Genomic DNA, 23495 nt, shown 5'->3' with positions numbered 1-23495 from the left:
AGGGAACAATTTACAAGCTCTATCATCGCTTTTGAATTTGCGTTTGTACACATATTCCATAGAAGGTCGGCAGAGTAGATTAGAAGGAGTGCTCTTCCTGTCTGACTATGTCTGAGCGACGTATATAAATAGTTGAAATTATTTCCGATGATTTTTTCGCCTTAAGCCCTAAGCTGTTTAACAAAAGGCATTGTTTCTTTTATGCACCGAGGAAGCTACCGTAGAGAGAAAACTAACGCTTTTTTAAAAGGCAAATTTAAAGTTCTACTTCTGTCCAGTATCTAATGAACGAGCAGTCAAGGCGCCCGTTTAACGCCCTCAGCATGTTGTTAGTGCTGCCGCGCACACGTCGTATCAAAGAGACCACTCTTTACGTCTTTTATGCCATTCAAAATCATCCTACCATGCCTGACGCACTAGAGTGCCTCGGCAGCCTTAACAGCATCCTAAGGATATTATTGTATTGGAAACGCAACGTGTTGTAGGCCTTTTGTGTGAAATGCGATATTCTTTCCCTATCACGGTCTTCCCAGCAATACATTTTATAGCCGGTCTTCCCCAATTTGACCTTATGTCGTTATCTTCCTCACGATTAAAATCGTTGAATTTATTTGATAAAATTCAGAATCGGAACAGGGAAAGTCCCGGGACCCTTCCCCGGGTATAGGACATGGACATAGGATAGTTTTCAAACAAATCATAATTCTCGGGACGAAATATAATAAATTCACATAACTTAGAGGCAAAAAAAACTTGAATATGAAAGTAGAAAATGTGTACTGTGTAAATGTGTAACTCTTTAGGGAGTTTTACTTTTAAAATATTAACTTTTATAATTTAGTATTTTTGTTCATGTTTAAAAATATTTAATTTGATTCATTTAATAGCCATTTCAAATATTTTTACACAATTTTCAATTATGGCTGAACGTCGGATAGGTCTTCGATGCCTAACCTGTCAAAGATTAACAATATGGCGGACGAATATTTGAAATCCCACCGTATTTAAGAATTATTTCGCTTAAAAGTTAGTTTTTTGTTTGCAAGTGTGATGAAATCATTGTATGTAACTCCGGGGGTAAGAATATTGTTACTCGAGTCTTTAATTCACTCCAGCCTGCGGCTGTCGTGAATTTAATATAGACTCTCGTGCAATATTTCACTTACCCCCCTCGTTGCACAATGTACTATTTCTTGTCAATGTCAAATGACAACTACCGAGACTATGTCATGTTCCTAGTTCCTACTTCAACAGGCCGCAGAGAGAATCTAGAGAAATTCCAAAGATCAAACTAAGGCGATTCGATTTGAAAAACTTTTATTATCTGATATAAAATTCAAATTATGTTTTACAACTGAATTGCTATTTTTTTAACATGTTTTCAACAGTTCTTTAATGACGTATATCGAAGTTATTTTACCTACCTGCGTCACTAAACAAATGCCACTTTATTTGATTATTTAGCGACGGACAACTAATTGATTCGTAATTTTTTATACTACGTCGGTATCGTTAGTGGCAAGGTAATTAAGCATACGACTGGCCTCAAAAGCGAAATTTGATGAAGTGGTACAGGGAAGACAAATCAGAGACCTTCAGAAGATTCTTAAAAGTTCTGGAAACATTTATGAGAAAATTCAAGTTTCCACTCAGAATGTTCCCGTTCAGCGGTGGCAGCATGGTTCCATTTTTATCACTTGTCACTATGCCCGTCACTTTCGCGCTTACATACTTGCTAGAACGTGACAGGCATGGTGACAAACGATAAAGAGCCGACCACCTTACCCCTACAGGTTAGGCATTATTACTCAATATTATGGAAGGTAGAGTTAAGGAACGCGATCTCCATAGGCAGAACTTATGCAAAAGAGTCCAGTGGTCAGCTATAAATAATAGTTCCAAATCTCTCCAGAGTAGCGCTAGAGTAGCTAAGAACCTAGGACGGAGTGAAGTGCGCTCTCTATGATTTGTTTTTTTTTTCAAGTATTTTAGGTATTGTAGCGCCACCTATTTAAGATTTTTTGATGACACTTTTTGGTATATGGAGATTCCATTCCTTATCTCCACCTTCCGTACTCAATATTCTTAACTGTTGACGACTGTTTCTTTTAACATTTACGTCACTGATTGGCGTCTATTTGAAGTGTCATAGAAATCGAAACGTGCACACAGTCGCACTTCTCACTCACTACATACAAAATCCAATCTGTAATGATGACACAAATACATAGAAAATGACACACGTCAAAGACAAATTTGCACACCTCGATCTCTTTTTGTGTACGGACGAGTCACAACATGCACCGCCAGAAGCACAGTTGTACCTATGCTTTGGCAGAGTGGAATTAGTATGAATGCCGTCTCCCTTCCCTGTGTTGCTCGAAGTTTTGGTACATTGCTAATCGTAGCGTACTTGGGTCATACACATTTTCTTAGCAAATTCGTTCCTCTAGACATCGCAAATTTAAGGAAACGTAAAGCTAATTTTTACGCAGCATCTTTACAAGCGGGATATTTTTTGATATAGGAGGCAAACGAGCAAACGTTTCTCCTGTTGATAAGGGATTACTATCGCCCATGGATACCCGCAACACCAGAGAAGTTGTAAGTGCGCTGCCGGCCAAGATGGGAGTTAGTTAGTTAGTGCTTCTGGGCATTTTCCGCAAATCGACAACCATTGTGCGTATTTTGCGTGATGGGAGTACGCTCTTGTCTTGAAAATTTGAAAGTCTTATCGGTCCAGAAATCTGGCGACAGTCCATTCCACAGTTTAGCTGTGCAAGGCAGGTGGAGAAACGCACAGTTGAGGACTGTTACATATTCCCAGCATAGCCAAAGTAATCAGCTAGACTGCCAGCCACGTTCAGCATTACCAGCATCACCATTATCAGTACCACGCCATAGTCGACCATGTCGTAGCCAGCAGGCTCTTCGGAGGCCCAGCTGGTATTTCCTCTTAATATGGGAGTCCGCTCTTTACTTGAACGTTTGACGATCGTTTCATTCAGAATTGTAGGCGACAGTTCATTCCGCAGTTTAGCTGTGCGAGTCAGCTAGAGAAACACACAGTTGAGGACTGGTACATTACCTATACTTTTATTCCCAGCACAGCCAAAGTAATCAGCTAGACTGCCAGCCACGTTCAGCATTACCAGCATCACCATCAGAAGTACCACGGCATAGTCGACCATGTCGTAGCCAGCAGGCTCGTCGAACTTACTGCAATAGACGAAGTCTTCCAAAACTTTGGTCTGGAAAATAAGTTAATAATTCTTTAATGCACCACATACAAAACAAATTCAAACATATTATTATTTAGAAATACCAGAATGTAACTAAAATGCGTTTAAAAGCATATTCGGTATCGTGTTCTGATCAGGAAAAAGTTGAATAAAAATTGTTGACCTTTGTATGGAGGGTTGGCCGACTTGGACGACCTGCCCCATAGAAAAATTCTTTTTTTCGCGAAAACTTCAACTTTTTTTGTAATTTGATTACCATACCGAATATGCTCTTAAATGGATCCCCACTATTTTTGTAACATTCTGTTTTTTTTTAATGTAACATTAGTTCTAAGTTAGATAAATTACGTAACGTTTTTTGCAACACCTAAATTTTTATTGATTGTTTTGTTTCCGCTACCCAAAGGTTGTCTGGAAGAGATCGCTCTTTAGTGATAAGACAGCCTGCTGTCTGCCTCTATCATTAATCAAATGTTTTTCTTTAAGCTGTATCTTTTACTGAGGTCACACTGAGGTGTACCAATAAAAAGTATTCTATATATCTTTCTACCAATCTATAAATATATAATTAACATATAATAAACAGTTTAATATTTTTTCTCAGTCTCCCGTTGACCACAAACGCTGTAATGTATTAGAAACGCCAGGATGTATTTTAAATACATTATACGCGATATAATCCGTTGTATTTATTTTATATTTCGAGAAATAGATAAAATACATTTAATTGGGCATTATAAAAATAAACTAACTTATCTATTAAATAAAACTAAATTAAAACTAAAAACTAATACTAAATAAAATTAAAATATGTCTACAAAATTTGGCCCCTTTGGCATGGTGCCGAGGATGCTGGCAGCATTTCCCCGCTGTATAGCGATGCTAATACGTTGTGCGAGAAAGCTGCCAGCTCTTCGGTCACCTGTGAAGTCGACCAGCCTTTTAGATAGTTCTTTAAAAAGTTGTAGAGCATTAGGACCCCACGGGCCAAGCGTCTCGACCCCAAATGGCATAAAAATGTATTCGGGGCCGAGACCCCTGTACTTTTGTATTTTAAGCTTTTCGGCCCCTTTAGCCGCGGCACCCGCACTGTTACTGGTTCCGGTGAGGTGGGAAGGGGCTAGTGTGTCTACACAGGTTGCGTCCCACACCAGGACCCTTCCCAAACTCCAGGGAATCAGGGACATACCGTCCGGTTAGTTTAGTTAGTTTTTTCAATGACAATTTTACAATTCTTTCGAACTAGGCCGTCGTCTCAGGCAAAAGGGGGAGGGTCCCCGCTCCGAGTCGTTCCTGGTGCAAAGGCTGTCCATGGTAATTCAGCGTGGAAATGCTGCGAGTATCATGGGCGCCTTTGCACCCGGGACGGTGGGGAGCGGTTTGTTTGTGTAAATTTTAAGTTTTAATAATATAATAATATGTTTTATATACTGTTATATAGATAAAAAAAAATGTAATCACAATCATAATTTGCCGTATTGATAACCAAATTAGCTTGAACCCTAAATGGATCAGCAATTAAAGTCCGTGACTCCAGTAATGTGACCAGCATGACCTATCTGATTAAGATTATATTTATTCTTACTTGCAGACCATGACTTTTGTAAAGTGTCGCATTGAGGCAGGCTTCAACAGCAGGAACCAGGCTTGTAGAGTTGTCCAGGTAATCACGACACGTCTGCGTGACGCACACGCCTCGGTGGACGATCGTGTGGTCGAAGTGCGTTTTGCTGTACGCCGAGTACTCCTGCACAGGAATTTTTTTTTAACAAGGACCAGATATATCTCAACTCATTTATCTTGATCCAAGATATAATTATATATCTCAGACTAACGGCCCTACACTGAAAGAAATGTTTGCATAACTGTAACAAAATTTTGGTTACTGTTTACACAAAAATTGGGACTTGCGAACTATGTGTTATATGTAACAAAACCGTGTTTGGCTATCAGTGTTCAGGTACTGGGTATACACTACCAAATAAGTTTGTAAATTTATGCAAAGTTTATTTTCTTATAACCGTAGTTTAGTTATTTAGTAAAGTTACAAAACCAGTTCGGCTATCTATTTTTTTCAGTGTATTCGAAGAATGAAATATGATAACGATAAGTTCTGGTTTAGATAAGTTCTCATTTAGATATGGTTTGTATGTCGTATAATTGACAGAAGCAGCTCGATTCGGGCAACCAATGCCACTTTGACGTTAGAAATATCGTAGATAGATCTTATTGGGATCACAGCGGAATCGAAAAAAACGTCAATTTTGACAAATCGTTTAGTTATCGATCTTTTAAAGATCTTTCCAAGATCTTAATCGTTCTTTGAATCGGGCTATATGATAATCTCAATAACCGTTATTTTACGACTGTTTTAATTCTCAGTCTGCATGATTGAAATTACATTTTTGAAAATTGGAAAATTGAGGCAATATATTTCTTGGTCAATTGATTAATTGATTGTATAGTCGGTTAACCGCACAGACATACGAATTATTATTTTTGCCGGAGCTGAAAAGTACAAGTCAGGCTCGCGCTTCGCGCTCACTTGGTAAGATATAGTTTAGTTAATTGGGGTAATTTTAATTAAAGCTGTATACTACACTTTTTTTTTCAATTTTTTATGCTTTTCTACTTAGCAGCACAAGCACTTACGATCCTAACTAAAAAACCGGCCAAGTGCGAGTCGGACTCGCGCACGAAGGGTTCCGTACTATGATTTATAAAAACTGCAAAAAAATTATGTTTGTTGTATGGACCCTCCTTAAATATTTAATTTATTCTGTTTTTAGTATTTGTTCTTATATCGGCAACAGAAATACATAATCAATGGTTAAAGGCTATCGTTCTCGGCTCTTGCCTCTATTAGTATTACTGGCAGCGTCAGTGTTATGTGTTCTTCATTTTCAATGCTTGAAAATGACATTTTCTTCAATATATAAACTAAAAACATGCAAAACTATTCCAATAATATGACAAATACGGAAAATGGCTGACGCGTTATTTTTTTTATGCACGATTGCAATGCGCGCGCAAGGCAAAGGCGCGAACGAAATCGATAAACAGCCAATTAAAAAATAGTAAAAAAGCTAACATTTTCGTATTTCTATTCGACGGACGGAGATCAAATCGATAAAATGTCATGTTTATTCATTAATGTAATTTACGAGACTAATTTATTGAGAGTTTTATTCTAATAAAGCTCTTAAACAATCTATATTGACTAACTAAACTAAAATATAATATTACAAAATTAAAACTAAAATTAAACCTAGAAATAAAATTAATATATTTACGAGATAATTTAATCTATAAATTATGTTTGGTGTGATAAAACCTCTTTGAACTAACATCTGAAACCTAATAGTTGTTTAAAAAAAATGTATTACTCGACCAAATTAAGAAGGCTCCGTTTCCGTGCATATTATTAGCAATTAGTTACCTTCTAAACTCAGTCGGATAATATAATGAAAAAGCACGAGTGTTATAATATACTGAAAAAGCACGCGTGTTTAATATCTAGGATTATGAGCCAAAATTCGGAGGAATAAAAATGTCGTTTGAGCAAGTGTGTTAAAAAATATTTTTAAACAATTTTCAATCGTAGCTGAATGCCGGATGGGTTTGCGCCTTAACTTGTCAAAAAAGGTCAATATGGCGGACGAATGTTTGAAATTTCACATTATTTTGAGAATTATTTCCATATTTTTTTTCTTTGCAAGTGTGATGAAAAACATTGTGTGTGATATACTATTATGCATGCAAAAGGGCTTACGATAATCAAACATTTGTAGTTAAAGAATAATGACTTCTCCTTATAACCTTGCATACATGTGTTAACATGTATTATAAATTATCAAACGTCCTATCATAGTTATTTCTTAAAATGTTTACGAAAAATAGCCAAAATCTAGTTTGAAACCTGTTAGAATTGACCTCACGGATTGAATAATTATGAAACTGGTTTTTTTATATTTGCTAATAAATGTTCACGCCATGAATTTATTAAAACCATCCTGTTTGTTTATAAAAAAAACAGACTGTATTATTTATTTTTTTGCAGATTTGTAGTTTTAAAATTTTTCCTAAACTTGTAATGTAAGACGATATTAATTGCAAAATTTCATAGTTTTAGGTCAACGACCCTATAAATTTTGATTCCCTTGCTCTCAAGCGTACGTTTTTTCCCGCATTAATGGCCGTATCTTTTTTTTTACGTAAATTTAGAAGTATGATTTTTTTACAGCTTCAGGGGAATGAACACCGGACTATAAATTTTTAATTTCAACTCGATAGGGACGCGTTTCTATGATAAATGTCTTGACGGACGGACGTGCGGACGGACGGACAACAAAGTGGCCCTATAAGGATTCGGTTTTTTCCTTTTGAGGTACGGAACCCTAAAAATAGCCTTGGAAAATTCAATAGGTACAGGTCAAGCATATTTTAGAATAATAATAACCGGCCAAGAGCATGTCGGGCCACGCTCAGTGTAGGGTTCCGTAGTTACTCTTCCGTCAGAATAAGCTAAACTGGAGCTTAAAGTATAGTAAATTGTTAATCAAGGGATGAAACGGTACCTTTCACCTGAGTTAAACAAATAGGCAAATTTGCATAATCAGTACCTAATTAAAATAAGTCTTTTTACTATGAAGGGAAAACTTTTTGCGATAACTCAAAAACAGCTATACTGATCATGTCCGCTATAGTTTTCATTTAATGTCTTTCTTAAGCTCTACTTCCGCGATTTTTTTCATATTTTTTGGACCTATGGTTCAAAAGTTAGAGGGGGGGGGACACTTTTTTTTTTCGGAGCGATTATCTCCGAATATATTCACTTTATCAAAAAATTGTTCTTGAAAACCCCTATTAGTTTTGAAAGACCTTTCCAACGATAACCCACACTAGGGTTAAAGCGAAAAAAAAATTTCACCCCCACTTTACGTGTAGGGGAGGTAGGTACCCTAAAAAAAATTAAAATTTTTAGATTTTATTGTACGACTTTGTCGGCTTTATTGATTTATATATCCATGCCAAATTTCAGCTTTCTAGCACTAACGACCACGGAGCAAAGCCTCGGACAGACAGACAGACAGACGGACATGGCGAAACTATAAGGGTTCCGTTTTATGCCATTTGGCTACGGAACCCTAAAAACGGCAATACTATAAAAGTGTACGACTCGGGTTCTTAATGTTTTTCTTAGTCTCAAATACTAAAAAAATGTATCTCACCTTTAAGAGTGCATGGCGAAAATTAGCTTTAGATGCCATTATCTTTGCGATGTCTACAGCAAAGACGCGAACGAGTTAAGCATACTGTAAAGTATGTATGATCGATAAAAGGTAAAGTAAGGTAAGGTAAAGTGAAGTAAGGTACATGAGAAAACCATTTTTGTCAAACAAAGCTTTTTTGATACAAGCTTACATCGCTGACTGTACTTTTTTTTAACAATCAATTAACTAATCGAGACAATTCTAAGAAACTCAAACACAATGGCGTTGTTTCATCACAGAGTTTCTTTGGCCACCTCCAGTCTGCATCATCGGATCGGTTCGTTGGTACCATAATATTGACATCAAAACTATTAATTTTATGTTAAGCATGTACAGTCAGCATCAATTGTAGCGGATGAAACAACGCTCCAAAAGTATCTGATATTCCGGATAACTTTTCCAAATATAGATAAATCTCTAAAATTCGCGCTCAAAAGTATATCTTTTACAGTCTTAGTCGTTATATATTAAAGACATCACTTTTTGTTAAACTGTTACAGAATGAAACGTTATTTGATCCGCTACTTTTGATGCTGACTGTACTATAAAATTTGTAATATTAGTATTTCACACTTAATCTTTATTTAGAAGTTACAAGAAGGTACAATACACAGAGTAGGTACAAGAAATTCAGTCGATCCACTAAATACTGCAATGTAACAAAAATTGCATGAAAGTTCTTGAACCGTCTCCTCCTCATCCGTTTTGCATCGGCTTTCTCATCACTGAGGGTCGCGGCCACTTCGGAACAGCTTCTCTTTGACAATCTGCCGCCACCTCTTTCTGTCGCCGAATGTAGGGCACCGCGGAGCGTCACATTTAGGGCTGAGCGAACTTTTTTTGAACCTTCTAAATGGGGCTTTATTTTGTTAAATTATACTGTATTAGGTTTAATCAGTAAATTAACCCTATTCGGATTCATGTACTTGTCATTCTAAAGTCCTGGACATAATGAGTGACTGCTAATAAACAAATATGAACATAAATTCGTCACTCAATTTACATGAGTATGTGAAGTTTAAACTCAATCGAATAATAGGATTTAGCTAGCAAGATTTGATTAAAATATACAGATACCTAACGGGACAATTTATGGTCCGTTAAAAGAACCTGACGGTAGCTACCGGCAGCGCATGAACCATAAACTTGAACTCTGATCAAACAGGAGACCATTGTTAGGTTTTGCAAATCCCAGCGGCTGAGATGGGTGGGTCACCTGGAGAGGATGCCCGATATGAGAGCTCCAAAAATTATGACAAAGTGTACGCCACAACAGAAAAGGCCTAGTGGTAAGCCTAAGGAAAGGTGACTGGACTGTGCGGAAGATCTTAGGAGGACGAGGAAGTATACCAACTGGAAGCAGGTTACTAAGAATCGCGACAACTGGAGGAAGACAGTGAAGGAGGCTAAGACCCACAAAGGGTTGTAGCGCCATTGGAAGTAAGACGTAACTAAAACTAAATAAAAGCTTCTACTAACAGACGTACATGTATGTACATATTGATACAAATGCAAAGCGCGAGCGCAGCGTCTCCTTTTCAGCTTGGGCAAGAATGCTCTCGTATGTCCGTTTGTTCTCTTCTACAGGTCGTATTTTATTTATGTGGCTGTCCCGTTTCTTGAAGGTTTGAAGGTCATATCGGTCCGCAAATATAATATGAATTACGCCTTAGACTCAAATCAGTTAAACAAAAACCATTGTTTCTTTTATGGAGAGGCATTAAAATGCCTGTGGCAAAGCAACCAGCATGTGGCTTAAAAAGCAACTATCTCGATAGTATTAAGGTTCAAATTGATATAGCAGCTCATTCTGAGATAAAGAGTTTCGGTACTGTAGGACGATCGGTCGCTCTTGTGTGGCATGTCAGGTAATAGAATGAGCTGTTACATGAATTTCAACCATGCACATAAGACGGTTAATTTTCTTTTTGAACGAGGTTGTTCCCGTTTAGTCAGTATTGGTAGCATGGTAACCGCTGCACAAAAGAAACAAAGGCCTTTGTTTAACAGATTAGGGTCTGAGGGATAAAAATAATTTGAGAAAATTCATACTAAGTATACCACGGACGGATAAGTGGTGAAGATTTCATATCGTATAAAGCGATGGTGGAAGGAAGCACCAGGTTTTAATCTGGATAATTCCTTGGAGCTATTCGCTGGATATGTAATAAGGGTATCATAACGTTACCTGTATGACAGTAAACAGCTCATTCGTCTCATTGGTCACAAGTTTAGCGTCCACATAGCAGTAGGTGTCTCCAGGAGCCAGCAGGCAGTTGTAGTAGTGGTCCAAGGAGAATAGCTCGGGCAGACGCGCGTACTCCGAGGCTGAAAACATGTTTAGGTCATCGTCTACATTCTACACGTGCTCTGCCCGCATAGCCTATGATGTCATTCGTTAACGTTCCGTAGCGAACGAAACGCAACTGTCACTGTCGCACTAATAAGGAAGAGTGATAGAGAGAGATAACTACGCTACGCTACGGAGCATTAACGATTAGCATGTTGGCGACGCGGGCTGGTATATGAATATTGATTAAATTTTTTTCAACTTCTTTACACGTGCATGCATATTAAACTAGATTTTTTATAATGTCAACTTTTGGTTAATGGAGTCAAATATGTCTGCGAGAAATTCATACATGAGCGTGTTTTTCAAATAGAAATAGAGATGCGGAAAACGCTTCACTGAGTTGAAAAGATTGATTATCTTTTGCTCATGGAAATATATATCACGCATTTTGCTCAGTGGATCTGTAGACTATATTGTTCACGTGTGACAGCAAGTGCACCCCAGATGGCAACTCACGCGATACGGCCACCGTATTTTCCCGACACTCTCCGAATTCTTAGGAACCGCTCCGAAACATCGTCAAAGAACTAGAATATCTGTAAAAGTCAGACTGGACTGGAGTTCAAAATTCACGAATTTTAATGCGGTTAAAAAAAAAGGAATGATATTCGAGAAAGGTTAAAGCGTATAATTTGTAAAGGTTTTGTGTATATTGGCTGAAATTGGACGATGTTTGCTAAAGAAGTCGGAAAAAATAACGCTGGTAAAAGTGCTTTAATGAAAAACGCTGCTTAATCCGTTTGAGATATAACAACACATTGTACGGGGCAATTGTGTCTCTTTCGTTGGTCTACAAAAAAGTCCGTGATGGTGAATGTCTATCTTTTAAGGATAACTTGATCCCATTCCCATTTTTATCTTCTACAAGAAGATCACATAATATGTGGTATTTTCAAATCTATTTTCACGGATACAGTATTGATAATTATCAAAATAAATACGTTAGTTATATTACGCATTTCAACAGATTACAACAGTCCCTTACAGAGTTATCGTAAATTAAAGTTTCATTTCGAGCCATATAACTTGTACCAAACGTTAAAGACGCTAACCTTCGTTAGTGCCAATTTTTACCACCGCCTGCGCTGCGATCGCTTTACTTACCTTCACCATGCACTTCGCACGTAGCTACAGCGATAATGCAATACAAAAGTGGCGTCGTTTGTAACGTCTGTTTATAATAAATTAATGTTACCTTGATGCGATGTTTTTGACGTCAAAGCCAAGTTGCAATCGTACTAATGTATGGAAAAACCAAATTCGCAATTTTAATTATAATTACGTTTAAGTATATGGTGGTACATAGTACTCGTGCAAATTATTTTTCACTGTAATGTGTTGTTGTTGTTAACACTAGCTAAGATAATAATTATCTACATAATATCTGAGCGTTAGAAGTATTGTTTTTTATCATTTTTATTTACTTATCTTAGCTTCCGTAAAATGTTACTTTACCGTACTAGTGTAGTTTCTTTACAATATTCAAAAACCGGACTCGCCCAACGAGGGTTCCATACTTTTTAGTATTTATTATTATAGCGACATCATCTGTGAAAATTTCAACTGTCTAGCTATCGCGGTTCATGAGATACAGCCTGATGACAAACGGACGGATAGCGGAGTCTTAGTAATAGGGTCACATTTTACCCTTTGGTTACGGAACCCTATAAATCAAATAAAAGTATTCAAATCAAAATCCGGAATTTTCAATATTCAGTGGTATCAATTCCGAAATTGCAAAATCGCACAATTTGTCAGAGATTCCGGAATTTCGGATTGCAAGCTCTAGACCCCACGTACTCGAGTGCTCCTGGTGAGTCTTGTTACCAGAAGGTGGGTGGATGGTACTGGATTCTCTGCCTCTGGATTGCCTTAGCCGGCCGTCCAGAGTGGAGTCGCGAGAGCTGCGTGCTCGAGGGTATATGTGAAAACATAAGTGTTTAGTTGGCTATATGCTTAAAATCCAGTGACACCTCTCTACCCTCAGCCCTCTCACCGGTGTTGCCCTTGAGCAATCTTAGGTGTCGCTTTTTGTGGGGGCTCATCTTGTAGGGGCGAGCCACCGTCTACCGGAAATAAAGTTGCATACCGTTTTTTAGGGTAGGCATCCAGTTTTATGTCCCATAGCACGGTATTTAGTCCATCGCTTTCACCCAATAACCTAGTATGTACATTTTAGATTCCATCAACCTAGTGTCATAGAACGTACGCAGAAACAGATTCAGTACGCAAAGAAGAGTTCTTACACACTGACGGGATCTGTTTCTGCGTACGTTCTATGACACGGGCAAGGGCAGCAACAGCCCGGTGTACTCCTTATATTTCATTAAAGAATGAAGGTCCTTTCATTCCTTTCATTCCTTGACTTCAGCTCCGCGCACACGTGATGAGACAGACATGCGAATATTAATAATCATTTCCTATATTTGTAACAAACATTGGAGCAAAGAAGGACCATTTACGGTTTTAATTTGCTACGGTTCTAATTGATTTCACTAAATAATTTCAACATGCGCAATTTTTCTAGTATGGAAGAGCCCATACTTAGACAACGATGTATATATTAATATATATTTACCACCATCACCAATTCACCATCGGATAAAAAAAAACACCGGAAAAACTTACTAACTTAAAAAATAGACAGATAAAATTAATTACCTTCCTTTTTTTTATTGCATGACCTCTAGTGTGGCCCATTGTGTGTCTAATACTTGCCTTGGATTGCACTTTCCCCCGCCTGTACTAAAACCAGCATAATTAGCTAAAGGCATTATGTTTTTACTTCCCGTGACATTCAAATCTTTCTAGTAAATCTTTTATCTATTCTATTGTACTCCAGAGACTTCCAAAATGCAAAAACCAATGTGACTCGCGCACCGTCAATAAAAATATACCCCATACTTGCCCATACAAAAAGCACGCGCCGTGTGATCTCATAGCACACATGGTTGCGCCAAAATGTATGCAACAGAATCATGGAAAATAAGTTTTTCATTATTTACACCGTAAGATGTGTTTCGTGTATAATTGCTATATTTTTTTTCTATAACTATATCTGTTATATAACTATATATCAGCGTTATTGAACTTACTGTGGCGGTAGATCGATTTGTGTAATATTAAATAAATAAATATTATAGGGACATTCTAACACAAATTGACTAAGTCCCACAGTAAGCTCAAGAAGGCTTGTGTTGTGGGTACTCAGACAACGATATACATAATATACAAATACTTAAATACATAGAAAACATCCATGACTCAGGAACAAATATCTGGGTTTGTCACACACATAAATGCCCTTACCGGGATTCGAACCCGGTATTCGAAGATTGTACCGTAATATTTATACAATACAAATAGTACAACACATAATATATATATATTTATTTATTATAAAAAAAATTTTATAGGTCTAGCCCATTATCACCTCAAAATTTCATGGACAATTTTTTTTACTGAAACACCAAATGCATTTTCGAGGATCCCTTTGTTTGATAATTATTGAAAGTCATAATGTAATGATGATTTGACGACCGGTCTGGCCTAGTTGGTAGTTACCCTGCCTATGAAGCCGATGGTCCCGGGTTCAAATCCTAGTAAGGGCATTTATTCGTGTGATGAGCATGGATATTTGTTCCAGAGTCATGGGTGTTTTCTATGTATTTAAGTATTTATAAATATTATATATCGTTGCCTAAGTACCCTCAACACAAGCCTTATTGAGCTTACCGTGGGACTTAGTCAATTTGTGTAATAATGTCCTATAATATTTATTTATTTATTATTTAATGATAGTCATATTATCATTAGTCATAACTCTGAAACCGTTATTTTTCAGGAATTCCCGTAGGTTATCCTATAGATAGGTTAGGTTAGGTTTGTTTTATGGCAATCCTGAAAAGTTACGCGTTTCTGAGAAAAACCAAATTATGGCTAACGAAAATGCGGACAAACAATACATTATGACTTAAAACTTTATGGGCAACAATAGACACCCGCATTTTCGACCAAAGTAAAGAATTTAGTGATATTGAAGTATGTTTTTTGAATAATTGAGTTATCAAAACCCGCGCAATGGTCTTTTCTTCCGTCGCAAATTTAGCGCTGCAAGCCATATTTTTGGCCCCTTTTAATTTTTTGGAAAATTCGGAAACATATTCCTGACACTGGCTGTGGCCCAATGCGGAGTGGGGACTTACACATTTGAATTTCTTCGCAGATTTATGCAGGTTTCCTCGCGATGTTTTCCTCCATCGAAAAGCTAGTAGTAAATATCAAATGATATTGCATACATAAGTTCCGACAAACTTATTGGTACGAGCCAAGATTTGAAACCACGACCTACGGATTTAAAGTCAGGCGCCATATCTACTAGACCACCGCTTAATAATAAAATAAATAAAATTAAATTTCATAAAGAATACTTACCATTTAAACGATAAATAATTCCTGAAGCTTGTTGCGCGAGTAAAACACAAATCACTAGAGCTTTCATTTTTGAAACTATTCAGAGAAAACTGGGTTTTAAAATTTTACTTAAACATTTCTAAATAAATATGTCTTATGTACAATGCTAAACGTCGCATAAGCTTGCTCAATCAGCCTCGAAAGATTGCTATTAAATAACGCACGATGGCAAACTAGACGATGTTACTATCGATGTGATACAACTCGACTAACAACATTAGGGTGGAAGGACCTTGTCACCAAAATTCGAGGTCTATAAAATAAATATTTTATTTATTTCATAGAATCCGGCGTTACTTTGCGAAACTTTTCTATCAGAAAACGCGTTTCAGTTGTCGGACGTCTGACTGTCAACATCTCCATCATCTCCTGAGGATGACTTGTAGAGAGGCGAAACACGTGTCGAGTTTTTAGGGTTCCGTACCAAAAAGGTACAAAAGGAACCCTTATGGTGCGACTTTGTCCGTCCGTCCGTCTGTATGTCTGTCTGTCACATCGCTAAGTATCTTGAGAACCACTTAAGCTATCGATTTGAAATTTGTAATAGTTATGACCAACGATAACCCAGACACATTGAAAGTATTTTTTTTATTAATTATGGGAAATGCCCAATATGAAGAAGGGGCAATTCCAAAGTGTAATGACTAGGTCAAGTGGGGTATCATATGAAAGAGCTCAAATTGTATATTCCAATACATTTTTTGCCGATAGATGGCGTTGTACACAAATATACTTAGTATAGGTACTTCTGTTCAAAAGTCTTTCGCCTTTATAGTTATACGAGACAATTAAAAGTTTGTACGGAACCCTCGGTGCGCGAGTAAAACGAACTCGCACTTGACCGGGTTTATTTAATTTTGCTGGTGGTTTGTTATATTTATTTGCGGATTTATTTTTGCGGTGGGATTTAATTGCATGTAAAAATACGCAAGTAAGTATATAACGGGTTACCACTGATTGAATATAGTCAGACCAAAGAGAATTAGAAATAGAGGTGGATTGTTAAAGTAAACTTTGTAGCCACAGTAAATTTACTGCCATCTTTCGACACATGATTAAAACTTTTAGAACGCCATTTGCCTTTGATCCTTATTCTTTCACTGATATATGTTAAATTTGTTAAATATCAAAAAGTGGCGCCATCTTACCGGGCATAGGCCAAGGGTATGGCGCCATCGCATCGCTAAAAGATCAGCGAAAAAATAAGGATCAACGTCAAATGGCGTACTAAAATTATAATCATGTGTCGAAAGATGGCAGTAAATTTACTGTGGCTACAAAGTTTACTTTGATAATCCACCTCTTGGTATTTAAAATTCTAAGTTTGCGGCGATTTTGACAGTCCAGACTGTGCAAGTGTTATTTTAAACCTCAAAATTTTATGAAATTATGACGTTCACTTAATACTTGCGCAGGCTGGACTATCAAAATCACACCAATGCCAATTTAGCTTGGTCTGACACTAAAACATTTTTAACTCGTCCTTTTTTTTCATTAATGTTGAACCTTATAATATTGTACCGTACAGCGCGGCTTACGTGGGCGATGACTCGCGAATGCGACGCGGAGCGGCGCGGCGGCCCAACGGCATTCGGAGATCGCCCACGTAGGACACTTCCATAGGTATCAAAGGATTGAATTTACCCGCGCCGCGTCGCGTTCGCGAGTTACTCGCTCAGGTAAGACTCTGCCTTAGGGCACAGAACCCCTAGTGTAAATTTATTCGATAGCGTGACGTGACGTACGCGTTTACGTTTAGTCTCATTTTGTATAGGATTTTGAAACAGCGCGCCAAGCGGGACGTTTCGGAAAATCAAAATCCCATACAAAATGAGACATAACGCAAACGCGTCACGTTTCGCTATTGAATAAATTTACACTAAGGGTACAGTTTGAAATCTAACTATATAATATTGATTTATATGTTCAAAGTTAACTTTTACAAAAGTATGTCACACTTACCCATATTGACCTTACTTCAAACACACACACACAAACTTATGAAGTGGTAAAATATACTTCCAATAACTAAGTATAGCATTTTACAATTGTGTTCTGTACTTGGTGACAAATAAATTAATTGAATTGAATTGAATAATGCTTGATACAGTTAAAAATATTTCCCGGTAGTTACCACCATCTCACTACCCAAAGGTTGTCGGGAAGGGATCGCTTCTTAGCGATAAGACCGCCTGTTGTTACCTAACTTTTAAGTGTTTTTTTCATTTCTTGTCTATTTTTGAATGTATGGTGCACAACAAAGAATATTTACTTACTTACTTACTATGGTGGTAAATAGTTTTTTTTTTTTGTTACCAGTTGAGTGTTAAAAAGTGAGAAAAAAACTTAGTTGTTCTCATTGGTAACAACTTGGTGGTAACTAGTGAGAATAACCCAAAATATCTTGAAAGTTGATAATGTATCAATTCACAACTAATATGAGAGCACTCACTAGGTATTGGAGCGGGAATATGGTAACAACTTAGTGGTAACTAGTGAGAATAACCCAAAATATCTTGAAAGTTGATAATGTATCAATTCACAACTAATATGAGAGCACTCACTAGGTATTGGAGCGGGAATATGGTAACAACTTAGTGGTAACTAGTGAGAATAACCCAAAATATCTTGAAAGTTGATAATGTATCAATTCACAACTAATATGAGAGCACTCACTAGGTATTGGAGCGGGAATATGTACAGTCAAGTGCAAAAATATATATCGAAAGAATCGTCTCATAAATATGGTACTACGCTGTTATTACACTGGAATAAGATGCTATGGGACATATTTTTGACTAAGATGTGTACACCCATATTTTTACACTTGACTGTACATAAGACTTACTTATATTCTTAAGTTAATAAGGACAAGGTAAGGAGCATAAAACTTGTATATATTGAATATATAACAAAATTTCGATGTTGATACATATGGTTAGTCTTTAACCCCTTCAAGTATAATAATAATAATAATGAATCCGCAGGGCAGCTTGTGGCGAGCTGTTGGGGAGTAACGACCCCACGGACCCGAGTACTCCCGAGAGTCGGTCAGGGTCTCCGTCTCCGGCGTGTCTTCGTCGGTCGGAGTGGACCCCAAGGGGACCCGCAGGACTCTCAGCTCTGGCTTGCCTTCATTGGCCGTCCAGAAAGGAGTCGTTAGAGCTAAATGCTCCAGGGGTGGAAGTGAAAACTTGCATAGGACGCGAGTTGGCACAGTGGCTGTTATCAGCCACTGGGTAGAAAGCGGCGTACACCTCTCGACACCCCTGAGCCGCTCACACCGGTGTTGCTCCTGGTCGTCTTCACGACGGCATTTTCAGGGGCTCATCTAGTGGGCGGCGAGTCACCGCCTGCCTCGATAACTAGTGGAAACATTGTTATGGCAGGTGTCCGGACGTCTTTGCAATAACCCAGTCTCATTGTCCTCCCAAACTTCAATCCATAGACCGTTATACTGTTCATTTTTACTACAATAGTCCCAATGCCTGCTGCGACCGGTTCATGGGTGTCTATTGTTGCGCCTGTGAACGGGTTCCAGCAGGCGTTCTACATGACATTAAAGCTCTCCAAGGGGCCTCTACGTGTTGGATCTATATCCCCACGCAAGCCTATCAAAAGACCGGGATTTATAGGCCCGTGAAATCCAAGGAGATATAATAATGGTGCGTGCGTCCTATGACACGGGCAAGGGCAACATCCGCTAAGTGTACCACTTACATTTCATTAAAGTGTCATAAGGGCCTCTACGTGTTGGCTCCGGCTCCGCGCACGCCTCCCAAAGGTCCGGAACACCATTGTTCCGTGGTGGGAAAGACATAATAATAATAAAATTCTTTGTTGTGCACTACTAGAGGAAAGTTCATTTTACAATCAAAGACAGAATAATTTTTTATATAAAATGATTTTTTTTTTGGAGCTGACATATTTTATGTTTTTACGCTAATCTGTAGGTAAAATTTGGTCTGAAGCACTTACTGGGTTTTAATACGAGACGGACGTATAACCCTTTTAAATTATTTAATAAATAATAAATAAATATTATGGGACATTATTACACAAATTGACTAAGTCCCACAGTAAGCTCAATAACGGCCCGATTCGAAGAACGATTAAGATACGTTTAAGATCATGGAAAGATCTTTAAAAGATCGATAACTAAACGACATTTCAAAATTGACGTTTATTTCGATTCCGCTTCGATCCCAATAAGACCTATCTACGATATTTCTAACGTCAAAGTGGCATTGGTTGCCCGAATCAAGCTGCTTCTGTCAATTATACGACATAAAAACGATATCTAAATGAGAACTTATCTAAACCAGAACTTATCGTTATCATATTTCATTCTTCGAATCGGGCCGTTAGGCTTGTGTTGTGGGTACATAGACAACGATGTATATAATAATATATACATATTTACCACCATCACCAATTCACCAAAAAAAGCACCGGAAAAACTTACTAACTTAAAAAATAGACAGATAAAATTAATTACCTTCCTTTTTTTATTGCATGACCTCTAGTGTGGCCCATTGTGTGTCTAATATTTTTGTATACGGAAAATAAATCATTTTCATTTTGCTTGACGGTTAATGGTATATTTAAAATATCGTAAACAATCGAAAAATCAAAACTAGGGACAAATGAAATGGTACTATAATATTTTCGGATCATATATATACAACAATTTGAGGATTTGTCTAGTGGTGGCCCTGCCTGTGAAGCCGATGGTCCCTGGTTCAAATCCAGGCAAGGGCATTTATTCATGTGATGAGCACAGATATTTGTTCCTGAGTCATGGGTTTTTTTTTATATAATATTATAGGAGGTTGTGTAATAACACAAATTGAATAAGGCTTGTGTTGAGGGTACTTAGACAACGATATATATAATATATAAATATTTATAAATACTTAAATACATAGAAAACACCCATGACCCACCCAGGAACAAATATCCATGCTCATCACACGAATAAATGCCCTTACCAGGATTTGAACCCGGGACCCGGGACCATCAGCTTCGTAGGCAGGGTCACTACCCACTAGGCCAAACCGGTCGTCAATTTTCTATGTATTTAAGTATTTATAAATATGTATATATTGTATATATCGTTGTCTAAGTACCCACAACACAAGCCTTATTGAGCTTACTGTGGGACTTAGTCAATTTGTGTAATAATGTCCTGATATATTTTTTAATTTATATTGTGACGTCAGTCAAAAACCAATTACTAATATTATGCTTTAATTACATTTACTTTCTTAATATTCGTATAGTTTTGCCATGTCCGTCGGTCAGTCTGTCCGTATGCCACAGCCAGATTATTCAGAAACTATAATATATTTAAATTAAATTTGGAACGTAGGTTTTGTGAGTCGCTACTTATTTATTTTCTTTATTGGAGAAACAACAGAAGTAAGTAGAATAGTAGTATAAATGATAAGTTATACAGTTCAATAGACGTGCACCTACCTCCTAAAACGCTCTCACTAAGAACTATACATAATATAGATAAGGTTACAGTTAACTAAGGCAGCCGCACTAGTTACTAAGTTAAAATTAATAAAAAAATATCAAAGTAAGGAACTAGGAACGGCAATAAAACAAGTAAAACATATGTAGTAATGTGTTTTATTAAGATACCATAATATTTACACATACTAACTAGATTTATATTAACAAATTAAAACTTTCTTAGGGATACAGGGTGGGAACAAAATATGTGCCCCTTAGGTAAATAATTTCATAGGTACTAAAAGGTATCGTTATTTATTTACAAAAAAATGTACAGTGGGCGACAGAGCTTTAACCTTTTCAACGCTAAAGACCACTAAAATGGTCATCGTCTGTCGTGCCCGCGACGCCAATGACCATTAAAAAGGCTATGGCGGACGTTGTCAAAGCGACTTTCCTACTGTCAGTTAACCTTCATATTCGCTCTTCACCAGTTAACTTTTTGGCGTCCATGGCATTTCTTGACGTGTGGAAAAGCGTTGAAAAGGTTAATTTTGCAATTTAAGCCAAAGTTAGTGCAGTGCAGGCTAAAAATTCCAAAATATAATAATGAATGGGTACCCGTTTAAAAGCTAATAAGTCCAATTTTGCCATTCCTTATAAACTGATACGAGTAAACCATACTTCACATTAGTAATTTTCTGCTGTTTTAAAGATCAACTTATGTGAGTGTTTTAGTCACGTACAATAATTTATGGGGTGAATATCTAGGTCATACTGAGCAACTTTTCCTATGGGACAAACACCGGAATCGCGCAAAAGAATTTAATCTCCCATGCAAAATGTAACCAGCCAATTTATATCCTTGATTTGGGGGTTGGTCCCATAGTAAAAGTTAGTGCGACCTATATATTCACCCCGTAAATTATTGCAGGTGACTGTAAAACACCCTGTTTACTTTTTTTCTATACCTACTTCCTACCAATCCCAACTAGCTTTATTTTTTCAGTCGATGTACAAAGAAAATGACATTTAAAACTTTCGCGTTTTGATCACATTAAAACGTCATAATATTGTTTTCTGCCCTCCGGGCGGAAAGCGTCAACTTTGCTCCCGCTGCGGTAAACGAAGTTGCCGCTTTCCGCCTCCGTCGAGCAGAAAAATAGTATGCGCACTAGGGGAAGAAACGTAGGATATTCCATCCCGCGTGTTTGCCACCCTTGCCTTCGGCTCAGGTAACAATTTTACACGCGGCACGCAATTTCCTATTTTTCCTCCCTTGGGACACAAATAAGTAAGTAAGTAAGTAAATATTCTTTATTGCACCAACAATTATACATTTTACATACATGTAAAACTACAAATGAATTTTAAAGGAAAATAGAACCAGGTAACAACAGGCGGTCTTATCGCTAAAAAGCGATCTCTTCCAGACAACCTTTAGGTAGCAGGAAATTTCGAACTCATACAAAAGTCAACAGGTAGTGCAAATAACTATTGTTCTACCCCTATTTTTTCCGCGCGACCGCCATTGTTTCTTTCTCTTTCGGTATGCATATTTCTCGCTTGCCTAGGCGTGACTAAAGGCAACTTTGTATAATTTATACAAATTGTCATTCACGACGACGCATGCATGCATGCATGACGACACTCTTATCATCATGTTAGGTTAGATTTGAGAAATCTCCGCTTCATCGTGGATGACACCAACTATAAGCGCTTGGGCAGAAAACGTCCGTCTGGGCTCCCAAATACCGCTGGAGTGACGAAGCCCTAAAAGACTTATCCACCCTCCGAATACCCAACTGGCGTGAAGTGGCGCAGACAAGAGCAGAGTGACGCTCTCTTGTGTCAGAGGCCAAGATCCTGTTTGCGTCACTAGGCCAGTGAAGTCGTCAGTCAAGCGCTTCAATTTTAGAACGCAAACCTATCTTCGTAATATAATTTTTCGTAGCTGACCAGAACAACTTCTTACCTATAAACTCAGTTATACTGTAGCTTTCTCACAAATGTATTTAACCATATAAATTACATAATTTTCTAAATAAACTATATCTTAGTATTCTGGACCCGAGGTTTAGGTTTCATTGCTGCTGAGATCAACTCCTTGGCCGGTGCCTCTACGCAAAGCCACAAAATGGCCGCCATTGCGAAAGATAAGAAGATGGTGGCGGCGAGAATCACAAGCTGAAACAAAATTCGCAACATAAACATAGAGGGAGAAATGTAGATGAAACAAAAGATGATGAAACTTGAAATGGAAAATGTGGCAATTGCGCGGGTTTATAGGTATATTTCTGCTTAAAATTTTGCTCGTCAGATCCTTCGGCTGTAGGTACTTATATATAGTCCTCCTCATCGTTTTCGATGACGGCGAATCTAATTACATATTCTTCTTTCTTTCTTCCTAGCGTTGTCCCGGCATATTGCCACAGCTCAAGGGAGCCTGGGGTCCGCTTTGACAACTAATCCCAAGATTTGGCGTAGGCACTAGTTTTTACGAAAGCGACTGCCATCCGACCTTCCAACCCAGAGGGTAAAACTAGGCCTTGTTGGGATTAGTCTGGTTTCCTCAGGATGTTTTCCTTCACCGAAAAGCGACTGGTAAATATCAAATAACGTTTCGTACATAAGTTCCGAAAAACTCATTGGTACGAGCCGGGGTTTGAACCCGCGACCTCCGGATTGCAAATC

The 23495-nt window shown here is 37.7% G+C and overlaps 1 protein-coding gene across 1 annotated transcript in view; it reads right to left on the bottom strand.

Annotated features, from left to right (window-relative positions):
* LOC133527682 (O-acyltransferase like protein-like) overlaps nucleotides 1-16531 on the bottom strand; it is a 30828-nt gene extending 14297 nt beyond the window's left edge. The window contains exons 1-4 of the mRNA XM_061864800.1: nucleotides 15303-16531; nucleotides 10704-10843; nucleotides 4828-4989; nucleotides 3089-3251 (exon numbers count right to left, since the gene is read on the bottom strand). Coding sequence (XP_061720784.1) covers nucleotides 3089-3251; nucleotides 4828-4989; nucleotides 10704-10843; nucleotides 15303-15369 — 532 coding nt within the window. The 5' untranslated portion in view covers nucleotides 15370-16531. The remainder of the gene's footprint in view (nucleotides 1-3088; nucleotides 3252-4827; nucleotides 4990-10703; nucleotides 10844-15302) is intronic.
* Nucleotides 16532-23495: the final 6964 nt, after the last annotated feature.

The sequence above is a fragment of the Cydia pomonella genome, chromosome 18 (genome assembly GCF_033807575.1).
Source record: "Cydia pomonella isolate Wapato2018A chromosome 18, ilCydPomo1, whole genome shotgun sequence".
NCBI classification, from domain to species: Eukaryota; Metazoa; Arthropoda; class Insecta; order Lepidoptera; family Tortricidae; genus Cydia; species Cydia pomonella.
The sequence above is the reverse complement of the archived record's forward strand: the minus strand, read 5'-3'. Positions and strand labels throughout refer to the sequence as shown.